Raw genomic sequence first — 13,148 nt, 5'->3', positions numbered from 1 at the left:
GTCATTTGGAAAATGCTGAAACCTATTAGTAAGATAGTCTTAATGATTCACTTAGAGAATTATAGTATGATCAGGCAGAGTCAATATGGTTTTATGGAAGGAAAATTTATTAGTTTTTTGAGGACGTAACTAGTAGGGTAGATCAAGGGGAACCAGTAGATGTTGTACACTTGGATTTCCAAAAGGCATTCGATACACTGCAAACATAAAAGATTAGTGTGCAAGAAAAGGGCTCATAGAGATGGGGGTGATATATTAGCATTACATGGGTGGAGGATTGGTGTCAAGAAGTAGAGAGTGGGCATAACCGGGGCAAGCTGCAACTAGTGGAGTGCCATAATGATCAGTGCTGAGGCTTTTACTATTTACGATCCATATTAGAGACTTAAATGAAGAGACCAAGAGTTTTCTGAAGCTAGATGGGAATATAAGCTTTAAGGGGAACACAAAGAGGCTGCAAAGAGATAGACAAGTTGAATGAGTAAACAACATGGCAGCAGATGGAGTATTATGTGGGGAAATGTGCTGCCATTCACTTTGGTAGTAAGATTAGAAAAACAGAATATTTTTAAAAAGACATGAAACATTTAAATGTTGATGCTCAATGAGACATGGACTCTTACAAAATACACAAAGTTAGCATGGGGTTGCAGGAAGCAATTAGGAAGGCAAATGGCATGTCGGCCTTTATTGTATAGGGATTGGAGTACAAGAACAAGGAGTCTTGTTACATTTATATCAGGCTTTAGGAAGACCAACCTGGAGTCTGTGATCAGTTTGGTCTCCATATCTAAGGAAGGAAATTCTTGCCTTGGAAGTGGTGCAGTGAATGTCCACTAGACTGGTTCCTTGGATGCGAATGTTGTCCTATGATGAGAAGTTCAGTAAATCAGGCCTATGCTCTCTGGCGTTTTGAAGATGAAAAGGTGATCATATTCAAACATAAAAGATTCAGATGGAATTTGACAGGATAGATGCTTAAAGATTGTTTTCCCTGGCTGGGGAATCTAGAACACTGGGGCACATTCTCAGGATTAGGGGTTGGTCATTTATGACCAAGATGAGGAGAAATTTCTTCATCAGAGAGTTGTGAATCTTGGTATCCTCTATCCCAGAAAGTTGTGGATGCATCATTGAGGATAGTAAAGGCTGGGATAGATAGGTTTTTGATCTTTCAGGAAATCAAGGGATATGGGGAGTGGGCAGGAAAGTGGACTGGAGGCAGAAGACCAGTCATGATCATATTGAATGGCAGAACAGGCTCAGGGGACTGTATGGTCTACTTCTGCTCCTAATTCTTATGTTCTCTGTAATATTATGGCGTAATTTATTTATTATAAAGATTAACATGTTTATTCTGGGGAACTGTTTCCAATTTACGTGGTTCTGCAAAATGCAAGTAGTCCTGAACCTGCCTTGCTTAAATTGAGGATGGCAATAGAGAAACAAATACAGCTGTTGCAAATCTGTGGCTTAAGTTTTTATCCATTAGCCTTCTGCAAATTGGAGAAAGGTCAATGTATGCCAGCAATGTAAAAATCGCAATGCTGGTCTGTGTGGTTAGGCTTTGTGTTCAGTCCATCTGCAGCCAGGTACATTTCATATTATTGGCCATGTGTGTTCTTCCATCATTATGTGGCGTGGGGGAGGAGGGAGAACAAGAAATTACTGCATTCACCAGAGACACTGACGATATCTCATTTATGTTAGAAAGTGCAGACATTAGCATTCAGGACTAAACATCCATCAGGTGAATGAAAAGAATTACAATTTAGGCTTTCGGAACACCATTGCCACAAAATTTGATTGTGTATTTTTAGTGCTATAAGTGTTATCGGTTCCAAAACAGTGCCTGTAGTACATACACACATTTCTGCGTGAATTGGGCCGGACATCATACTGGGTAGCGTGTTAGCTCGCACGCAGGGACGGTGCACCAGAAGTTTGCGGTGTAAGCAGGTTGTGACTTCAATCAGCATGCAATATGGATTTGACATTGGTGCTGTTATTTTGCAGCCCAACGCTTCAGCTAGCGCTCTTTCCTAATCTTGCACATTTGAATTGTGTTCAGCAGCAGGGAAGGACTCCTACCCACCAGTGCTAATGAAAAGGATCTTCAACTACTTTCAGGTTAATTGCTGACTAATATCTACTGGCTCTTGCCAAGTTTGTGTAAGTGTTTGGAGGTTTGTACTTACCTTGCTGAAAGCTACAGGGAGTGGTGTGGTGGGTGAAGGACATGGTCCTAAATTCAAAGACAACTTCTCCCAGGTATGGGTAAAGTTGTTTGCATTCTCCTTGGCCTGCAACATGACAGGATAATAAGCAGAGGCAACACAGAGCAGGATAAGCTGCTGGAAGACGTAGCAGGAGCAGAAGGGTTCTCAGAAGTTCCTGTTTCACCAAGGTGTTCGCTGAAATCTGCCACATGCTGTAGTCACAACTGCAACTTCAAAGCTGGCAAGGGCAGCATTGCTAGTGACTGTGAAGATAACCATCAACACAACTTTTATGCGCCTAGTTCCTTCCAGGCTGGTGCAGGCGAAATTCGCAATACCTTCCACTGATGCATAAAGGTCGTCACTGAGGCTGTGTATGCAAAAAGAGCTGAATACATTTCATTCTATTAACAGAAAGCAGGTAGAACAAGCATGAAATTTTGCAAGGATCGCAGGGCCCCCATTGTGCAGGGTGCCACTGATTACCCACACACTTTTTGAGTACCTCATATTAATCCTGAGATGTAGTGCAACTGAAACAGTTTGTAGTCCCTTAACATAGGTTAATGTTCAGCATCCTGATAATAGCTGTGATCAATGTTCCCTCTATTTTTTTGAGAGTAGCCTGTTCATTTCAATGCATGATTCTTTGTATAATGGCCACGCATATGCGTCATCTTAAAGCTGGACAATTTGTGAGTGGCTTGCCTTCTGGGTAGCGGTGTATTTGTATATGCATGCACCCTAGAGGGAACATTGGTCATGATGCCTTCAAGCCATAGCAGTTTATCATACCATTTGAATTTCAACCACATGACAAACGAGGTGATAGCTATTAGGCAACGAGGGCCATCAAACTTTGGCACTTATATGGTTAATGGCATCAGTGCACAACCCATGCACATATGGGATGCATGCATAGAACAAAAGCCAGTTTGCTGCACAACATGGGATTGAGCAGACCATTGCTTAAACAATGCTTCCACTGCCTGGACTGCTCTGGAGACCTGATGTACTCAGCACAGCGTGCATCTAAGTACATCTTGGTCTGCTGTATGTTGCACAGCCTAGCCATCTCAAGGGAACAGCTCTTGCCACCAGGTATACAGCAAAGAGCTCAGGAAGCGAGGAGGATGAGACGGCAACTAACAGATGCTTTCTTTCGCTGGACTGACTGTGAGGCTCCTGTAACTGTGTTGCCAGGGCTGCAGCCTCAATTCCCATGCCACCAACAGTCCCATGCCTTACCTGTAACCAGCACAACTGCACTTGGCCACAATGCTAAAAGAAAAGCCATCACCAAAAAAATATTCGAAACCTAATTTATAAATTAAACCATGCAATATTCCATGCAAAAGTCAACTAATCATCCTTGTGAATTCCTTAGTGCCTGTCTTTCGTTAGATTTTGCCTGTCTCTGTACTGCTACACAGTGCTATCCCAGTGGCTGTGCATAGCTGGCGGAAGGCTGCTGACTTTCAGTGAGAGAGACTCCAGATGACCTTACAAGATTAACTCAAACAGCTCTGGGCCTGGAAAGCCATGTTTCAGACTGCACCATCTCTGCATGGGCACTGAAAGAATGGCACTGGTAGGAGGATGAAGACGGCAAGCTTATGCTCCATGGACCCACTGCCATTCCCACAGGGTGGTGCCTTAGCAATATATTAGAAGACAGATTACTGAAGTGCTGTAACACCCCACAAGCCTCCTATAGTACACTGGTATCCACAGGTATGGTGGCAGCAGTCTGAGCTTTCATGGGAGCTGTAAGAGCTTGCACGGCAGCAAGCTGAGCTTCCAGTGCAGCATCCAAACTTTAAGTAGCTTCTGTTTGTGCTGCAAGGGAAGCTGAGAAATCAATCATCAGATGTTGCATCATGGATGGATTGCAAGTGCTCTTATGGAACTGGTCACCATTTCCAAACTGAAAAGGATGGGATCCAAGTTCTGCGTAAAGCCCAGATGGTGCCAGACTCGACATTGCTCCTCACATCAATAGCAAGCTTTTCGAGCAGATCTGTCAATACACCAATGATTTCCGCGTGCACAATCATCAGCCACCTTCTGTATGTCACCTTGCTGATGTACTCATCTCAGTCCATTGCAGCACAATGGGTGTATGATTTTGATTTCCAATGGGTTGTCACCTGTACTATCCTTGTCTCCTGCCCTGGCTGGAGCCCACCCATCCTAGTCGCACCAGGCCCAGCTTCTGTGTATTAGCTATCTTATAAATATGTGGAATGTTCAAATCTGAGCTGGTTGTTGCAAGTGAGAGAGAGAATGACTGTATTTCTCCTTCATCACTGTCTTTCTGCTTTTCAAATTGTTTTTCTTCTACCAGTGCCTGGGCAGGCTGTTGTTCTTTGGAATCTAAAAGAAAGGCAAACAGCAGGGGTTGCCATGATTGGCGGTGTATGTTTGTTAATCAGAAGAGATTGAGGAAAGAGGGGTAAATGGAATTGGAGGAGGAGGATTAGGTTTTACCATACATACTATCATTTTTGATAGGTTCAGCCCTGCTGCTGGCCACAGCCTCAGTCATGGCTGCTCCCATATTGGCAAGCACCATCTCTCCCATGGGCGTAAGGGTATGCAGACTGACCTGTCCCCTGCCAGTCAGCTGCTTCTGCATCTGGTTATACGCCACCTTGTCCAGCAAGAGAGACAGAAGTGCATCAGGGAGAATGGTGCAATGCATTTGGATGATGTGGCTGTTATAGCTCACTAGCTGGCATGCAGTGCAAGCTGCCAGATGTGATGTGAGCCTTGCAGCAGCACAAAGTATGACAGGGTAAGGTGAAACCATGAATGATAGGTATGTGTCATGATTGAAAGAAATTGGGGGTAGGTGAGTGATGGGGTATGGTGCCTTGAACAGTTTCTGAGGCTGACTGTTCAATTGGTAGAATATGGCACTTGAAGATGCATTCACTGACCACTTGTGTGAGATCAGTGAACATTTCGCATCACTGCATTCAGGTCCTAGGGATGGGACACATTGACGACAATGGCTCTCTGATCCCACAGCCTTGCCATGTCTGTCTGGAGGGCCTCCAGTGGGTCTCCATCTCTTGCACCAAGGCTTCCAGTGCAGCACCTGAGCACCTAAGAGCATGTTCTCTCCCCTCTTGCACTATAAGTCACTCTGCTTGCAGGCCAGGCACTCTTCCTCAACCACTTACAGCCGCTATAAAAGGTGCAGTATGGGTTTAAGTAGTGCAGGGTAGCTTTAAATATTGCTAACCTCACAGGAGTTTCAACTCCCTGCTGAGCTGTTCAGCCACTCAACAGTGTGTTTAGCACTGGGCTGCACACTGCTATAATTGCCCGAGGTTTCTGTGCTGCCTGCAATGGAAAAGTGTTCATCGTGCTTTGTGAGCCCCACGCCCATTTTCCCCCTGAAGTACTTACAGAGAATCCTGTTATGTATGCTAACAATGGCAACAGAAGCTTATTGCACTGCTGTGTTGTGTTTTTTTTTAATTCAAAATTCTGTGTTGACAGAAACACAATGGGTCAATAACATCTCAGAATTGTGAATCAAAAGGCCAAAAATAAAACACGACATAGCCATAAGATTCTGTTGCCTTAATTGTAATGAGTGCAAAAACAATAGAATCTCAGAGGTTAGGTATTCTCAGCTATACGATTGTGATTTTATGCAGTGAATGATAATCATGTTACAGAATATAGATACTGTACAACAATCTATTCACTAAATCACTATTCCACCCAACTTAGATTCCTTGAGCCAGCCATGAACTAAAATTCTTTGGAGCAGTCAGCAGTCTAAGGTTCGAAAAATAGAATCCTCTACAGAAGAGTTTTAGGACAATATCCATGATTTTTGTTTTTGGTTTAAAATCAACTATTAACTTTTCTGAGCACTCCAGTAAAATGTCTGTAACAAATTTATCATTTATTGACAGAATTTATTCAGAGAACTCCTCAACATTGTCTAGTTTGCATTTGTCTAGTTCTCTTAATACCATTCATCATTGGAAGCTTAAACAAAGAGATGCCTTTAAATATTCAAGGTTAAAGCATCATCAAGCTGTGGGAATAATTCACAAAAGACACAGTAGGAAATGATTACATGGATCTGTTTTACAATTGTGACAAAACACTGACCATCACAAATTTGAATAACTGCCAAAATGTTGAATGAGAAGATTCACTGAATTATAGTTATAGAAATTTTCCAATTTAACACTTCCTTTATTTTCATATTTCGAATGTTTCTAGCCTGAAAAAAATATTAAAAAAGCAATCCCGTATTACATACTTAATATTTAACAAATCTTGTATTGCATTTTAATATGAATTTTAAATGTTTATTTTTCCAGAAAGGGTACTTCAAAAAATCTGGAAACTATCTGTGATAAATAAATTGCATTAAAATGAACTCTACAATTCCTTTTGGCATAAAAACACAGGACAGATGTTTGTTGTTTATGTGATAACTGTCATTATATAGAACTGCCTTGAATACAAAATAATGTAATAAAATGTTATTTCCCTGGTTAAAAAAAATTAATCATCAAATCTGATCTTTTTCCCCTGGAATGCAAGGATTTGGGTCTGCTCTTTCCGCTTTCTGCTTGCTTCCCAAGAGGGATGAAGTGATTGCTGTGGCTTTGGAATTACAACACCAGGCCTCCTACATGATCTGTCACGAAAGGACAAGCTTTTGTCTTGTTTAACATCTGTACAAGCAAAAAGCAACAAAGTAAGAATTATAATTTATAAGCAATTCGAGTTCATTTACAGTATAATGCAACTATACCACACAAGAGGCTTTAGATCAACATACCATCCTCCCATACTGTTATATCTTTTAAAAAGTATCAATTTTCATATCTTAGTAGTATTACATAAGAAAGCATTCATTTTATCCTGAGGGAAAGGATGATCCTTTACAGAGATCTGAATTAAAAAAAAACATACGGGGCAGAAATTAACTCATTAACAAAATTAACTAATTTTGTGTCAGGAAATTCTTAAATGCAGTAGCAAATAATGGGAACATTTCAGAGATAAGAAATTGAATGGGATATTTTTTGTTTTAAAAAATGATGTCTGAAGGCTTTGAGAGCCATACAATGGTCCAATCTAATCTTCATAAAAATATCATCCCAGGTCCAGGATAGGGCAGCGAGTTAACACATTACCCTTTTTCTAAAATCTTGGTTAGCATCTAGGCCAAACTGATGGAATGAAAATTTGTTTTCTTTGCTTAGAAATAAGGGTTTTACTTGGAATGGGCTGGGAAAATTCACGCTCGGTCTTAATGACCATGGCTTCATATACTTATCAGCAGGGTTACAAGACTGAGATATTGTCTATTTAGACTTGTACAACAGGAATGCTTTCTTCATTAAAACACATAACTGAGGCAGCATAAAGGAATCCTTATTCCGCAGATATCCTGCAACACCGAATGACTAAGAGAGAAGCGAGAAAGTGCTTAATTTCCATGCACTGATGAAACAGTCTTCGATTGTCATAAAAACCCATCTGGCTCACTAATGTCCTTTAGGGAAGGAAATCTGCCATCCTTACCTGGTCTTGCCTACATGTGACTCCAGATCCATAGCAATATGGTTGACTCTTAACTGCCTCTGAAATAACCCTCGCAAGCCATTCAGTTCAAGGGCAATTAGGGATGGCCAACAAATGCTGACCTGCCAGCGACACCCACATCCCATCAAAGAATAAAAATAATACTTGTTGAAAAAATGAGGAAAAAAAAATGTCCCAAAACATATAGATTCATTTTTTTTCTAGTGTGAGCTGGCGTTTCAACGTTTGGTGTTATAAGCCCCACACACCATCTTGCCCTGTTCATTGGAATCTTTTCAAGGAACAAAATTCTTCAGGCATCAATCATTGTAGGTGGATAGCATGAAATTTTTTTGCTCATTTCCTCTCAAGGGCGAGGAAGTTTTCAGTTTTCATGTTTTAGAAATTTTTGATTTCACATCATCAGAAAATTGAACAAATCGAGGGCAGTCCCTGACATGATCTATTACAAGAGACGGAAACATTGGGCTAAATGCTTTAACTTATTCTTTTATGAAGATGGTTGGGGATGCTCAGTTGATTAGTATATTCAAGACTGAAATCATATATATATTGTCTCTGAGGGTATCAAAAGACAGGGGAATTAGAGCAGGAAAATGGAGTTGATATAGAAGTTCAGCAATGATCTTAATGAATGGTGGACCATGCTTGAAAGTCCAAGTCTATTTCCTATGGTTTTATAGGACTCTTCTGTATTGTTATTTTTTTTCCTTTTTGCTGCTTTTCCCAGCAGACTCTGTAGCCTGCTGCTTGAAATAAGCACTTAAGAAGTGCACAAGAATGACCATGTACCCACAACACTAACTCCCTCCCCCCAGCTTGGCATTTTCCTCACGAAGAAACAGGGCAAATCAACATCCCATCACTTTATGGTGCCACCAATTAGTGCTCCCAAGCACTCCATCATGTGGCGTGTTCCCTACTTGTTTACAGAATTCTCATGGTGCAGTAAACCTTGGCACTTCCACAGCAAAGAGAATTACAGCATCATGAAATTCAGTTTCAAAATTAGGGCTCAATCATGTTTATAAGATACGGATTGGAGTCAAAATGATCATAGAAAAGCCAATTTTAAAAAGTATCCACACTGACCTGATTTCTTGCTCTGGTTATTTCCTCGAAAGTGGCTGAGAAAATATAGAAAGAGGTTTGAAACATAGTTTATCTTGCTGTCGGGAAACAGTATTTATTTTTTGTATTATTTATAACAATTTAATTCAAAAACAAATTTGAAACCAAAATTAAACCTGGCTTTTACCTCTTCTGCGTTGAAGCCTTTGAACCAGACAAATTATTACAAAATAAAGATCCAAATGTTTTTGTGCCACTGTTCTTTTTGGGATCATTCTTTCCTTCTTTCATGATACTTGGCATACTTTTTTTATCTTCTTTCACAGTGTTGCTTTCAAAAGTTGGATCAAGTTCTTGCTTCTTTTTATTTATTTTTTTCACCTTTCCAATAAAGAAATCATCATCTCCGCTGTCATCACTAGTTGTCTGATTGTAAAACCTCTCCTCTGTGCTATCATCAAAATATTCCTTTTCTTCATCACTGGAGACATCCTGGTTACTGACATCTGCTTCAATAGGTTTTGTATTCTCTGACTTAATGGGAACATTTAATTCTTTCTGTGTTTCTGACAGGGTACACTTCTTCTCTTCAATATCTTGGTGGGCCAGTGTAACTTCTGCAGCTTGGGTTATGGAAGTTCTGACTTCATGTGGAGCTTCAGTTTCCGGTTTATTTACTATTGCACTGGTTTGCTTCATGGCTGGTGTTTTGGTTTTCTCACCAGCAGTATCATCCTTTTTTATCTCATTTGTTTTATCAGGTGAATTTTCTTCTGGACTTGCCTGTTGTAGTGCTCCTGTTTGCAGATCAGGCAAACTCTGCAATCTCTGCTCTTTCGCTTTTTGTCTTGCTTCTGTGAATGAATTGACGGCAGCTGGAAGGAAACAAGTAAAAATCATTACTTAAACGTGTACTTCACAATACTAGCTTTAAAACTATTTTATAATCACACGTGCCTGCTCTACGAAATTACTACACCTCAACTGTTATTCCCCAATTTGGCTTTTCAGTAGAGTAAAGATAATATTTTGTCATTTACTAGTGTCACATATAACTGGATAAACAACACTCCATGTTGTTGCCAAGTGGTGGTGTCTATTTAAACGTTTTGTGTGGGAAGAGAAGAATTGTGTTAAAATAAAATCTTCTCAATCATCTTAAAACATTATACATTTTTTATAACATTTAATGCTTATTTAATTCAGCTCTGAAGATAATTTATTAAAAAATGATAATACTTGACAATAAATATGCATTGCTTTATACTGATCTGAGTGTGGCAGTTATGGATGAGATGAATAAATAGTACCTTACTTGCCTAAGACCTTGGTCATTATAATCTTAGTCACTTAATTTGATAATGCAGTGCATATACATACATTTAAAATGATTACGTAAACATTCATTCATATAATATGAAAACAGACAAAATGAAGACTCTTTGAATTTGAATGGTTTTAATGATGAGATCATTTTTGGCTTTTTTATGTGAAGATTTATTGTGAAGGCAGAGGGTCTCAGTTTGCAGAAAATAACCCCAAGAATTTACCATTGTTGATCAACACTAAAAACATGCATGTTCAACAGGTCAATGTAATGCATCTAGTGTATGAGTGAAGCGAGTTAGCATTGCTTTCCACTCATATGCTAGTTTGCTTCTCATTTTCGGCTTACACCATTGGCTAGCAACAATGCGAAAAAGAGAGTCAAATGTGCAAGTCTCTCCATCAGCACACAGCCTTTCCATCAGTAACTCCTCAGCTATGCTTCCTTGTGGGTCTCTCACAGCCCCAGGCCAAAGCTGCAGAGGAAGGCTGAGGAAGTTTGGCACCCAGCCATGCAATGTACAGATCTTTGCTATGTGGACGTGCCCTGGCACTCGAGAACCAAACTTGAGCTGTGGCCGAATAGCTCTACTGCCTTGTGGATACCTTGGGAGAGTTGAAGGCTAATGGAGAAGACCTGACAAAAAATCTGGAGTGGAGCCCAAAGGTTGACTGCTGTAAATATGCCATTTTTCTGGCAACACCTGTAACCAATCTGGTGTCAAACAGTGTTTTGTTGTCCTTTGGACTCTAATTGGGAAGGTTGAGAGGGTGACCCTGATGTTTGGGCAGCCCAGGGTCTCCATAAATTTTGTCCAGGCTTGCATCCTAGAGGGGACACTCCAGTTTTGCTGCAGAGCATTAGCATAATGCAGGGTGTAGCTGCAATGAGTAACAAGCTTGACTTGATGTGGAAAATGGGTGCTTTAGGCTGTCGCTGACAGTAGGAGGGACCAATATGCCCAAGCAGTCAACCACCACCCACTGCAACCCGACTAGTAAGGTGCTAACCGCCAAGGTCCATTTGGTTCAATGGATGCTTGGACCTTAGAGTCTCCGCTGAACAAGCGGTCAGGATCCATTGTACCAAGCAGACAAGTAAAATAAACAAAAAGAAGATAGCAACTCTTTGATTGGAAAGCTGGAATATCAGGACCATGTGCACGGGACTAACATGACTTGCAGCTGCTCAGTAACGTGTGTAAGACAGCAGTGATTGACATGGAACTTGATAGGCTGAACATTGACATAGCATCCCTGCAAGGGACAAGGCTCACCTAGAGCAGATCACTGAAAGAAAAGGATTTACACATTCATCTGGCAGGGGAAAGAGTTCAAAGGAAATGCGTGAGTAAGGTGTAGGCCTTTCTGCAGGGAAGTCGCTACTCTTGATGACAGAATACCCCCAACATATGTTTCAGAACATGTTCTCTCCATCTGCTTCTCAGCTCAAACAGGGCCAATTAACCTAATGGGTATCTATGCTTCAGCGCTGTGCTTCACTACAGAGGCAAAAGACTAGTTCTATGCGGAGCTTGGCACTACTATCAGCAGAATCCCCAAATCAGGACATCTTTAATTACTGAAGGATTTCAATGCAAGAGTGGGTGTGGACATGAGGCATGGTCCTCCTGCCTTGGGCAGCATGACCAGAGAAAAATAAATGAGAACGGACAACTCAGTCATCGGCAGACCACAAAGACTGGAAGAGATTCCACAATGCTCTGAAATCTGTCTACGGGCCCCCGTCTACTGGTACATCACCAAACCTTAGTGCTGATGGGTGAACGCTGCTCATAGAAAAGATCCAAATTCGCGAAAGGTAAGCAGAGCACTTTACCTCGGCCTTCGTCTGTCAATTAAGAAGCAGTCAACGGGCTGCCACAGGTTGCCATCGATTGCTCTCTTGATAGTCTGTGATCCTGTAAACTTCCCAAGCTGTCAGAAACAACAAATCCAAGCAAACTCCTGTCGAATGCAAAGCTTCCAGGAGTTGATGCTATCCCAGCTGAGGTTTACAATTGGAGATCAATGCCTGGTCAAGAAGCTCACTGAACTCTCAGTCTATGTGGAAGCAAGGAACCATCATGCATGAATAAAAAGATGCCTCCATCGTCTGCCTGTACAAGTGGAAAGCACTATAAGAACACTTTGAGGGTTTCACTTAGGAGTTGTGATATTGACTTTGAGATTGGCTTATTACTGTGGATGGGATCCCAGCCAGCTGTGGTCTGCAGGGCAGGGGGTGGGGTGGGCAGCAGACATGTTTAGGGCACCTTTTCTAGCCCCTTCTCATGCTGGGGAGGTGAGCCGTGTGACTCTGAAAAGGGATGCTCAGTTGCTTGGTGGGCTGCCAAGTTCCACTTCTGCTTCCTTCCAGTTAAAAATTACCCTATGGCCTGAGTTGCCCGTGTGCAGGTTTGCAGCTACAGCTCCCAGTGAATCCATACCTGCCGCTACTTCACTCACCCATCCCCACAGGGCTTGTGACGAATAAGATGATGGACTACAACTGATAGGAAGATATCAAACATGACTTGTGCATGAATTAGATTACAGTGAGAGGGTTGTGCATCACCAGCCTCACTATCTCACCCTGACATTTCTTGGCAAGATGAGTCTAGATGGCTGGAGGTAGATTCAGATGCAGTGGGTGATCAGGACGTCTTCAGTGTCTTCGAGCTCTACAAGTTCCTCATCATGGTGCTGACCCCTCAAAACCGTTGACCTTAGATTGGTCTCATCTGACCAGTTTGCTCGAATCAGTCTTCGCATTTCAGAGTAGACAAATTCATATGTCAGCGAGGGTAGGAGACCAGACAACAACCCTCAACTGGATTGGCTCACTTGCGAAGTGGTTTACCAGGGTGTAGCTGCTGTCACAAGCTAACAACTGCTTGCATCCACCGGTGAGAGCTGGGTGAATATGAGGACCAATATAGG

General features: G+C 41.5%; 1 protein-coding gene across 3 annotated transcripts in view; it reads right to left on the bottom strand.

Moving 5' to 3' along the window:
* Positions 1 to 6,140: 6,140 nt before the first annotated feature.
* The window catches only part of srfbp1 (serum response factor binding protein 1), a 247,360-nt gene continuing 240,352 nt past the window's right edge, over positions 6,141 to 13,148 (bottom strand). For all 3 annotated transcript variants that reach the window (XM_041185871.1, XM_041185872.1, XM_041185870.1), the window contains 3 exons: positions 9,067 to 9,754; positions 8,901 to 8,935; positions 6,141 to 6,931 (listed from right to left, as the gene is read on the bottom strand). In XM_041185871.1, coding sequence (XP_041041805.1) covers positions 6,759 to 6,931; positions 8,901 to 8,935; positions 9,067 to 9,754 — 896 coding nt within the window. In that variant the 3' untranslated portion in view covers positions 6,141 to 6,758. The remainder of the gene's footprint in view (positions 6,932 to 8,900; positions 8,936 to 9,066; positions 9,755 to 13,148) is intronic.

Source organism: Carcharodon carcharias, chromosome 4 (genome assembly GCF_017639515.1).
Source record: "Carcharodon carcharias isolate sCarCar2 chromosome 4, sCarCar2.pri, whole genome shotgun sequence".
Classification (NCBI taxonomy): domain Eukaryota; kingdom Metazoa; phylum Chordata; class Chondrichthyes; order Lamniformes; family Lamnidae; genus Carcharodon; species Carcharodon carcharias.
Note: the sequence above shows the minus strand (reverse complement) of the source record. Positions and strands in the feature narration are given on the sequence as shown.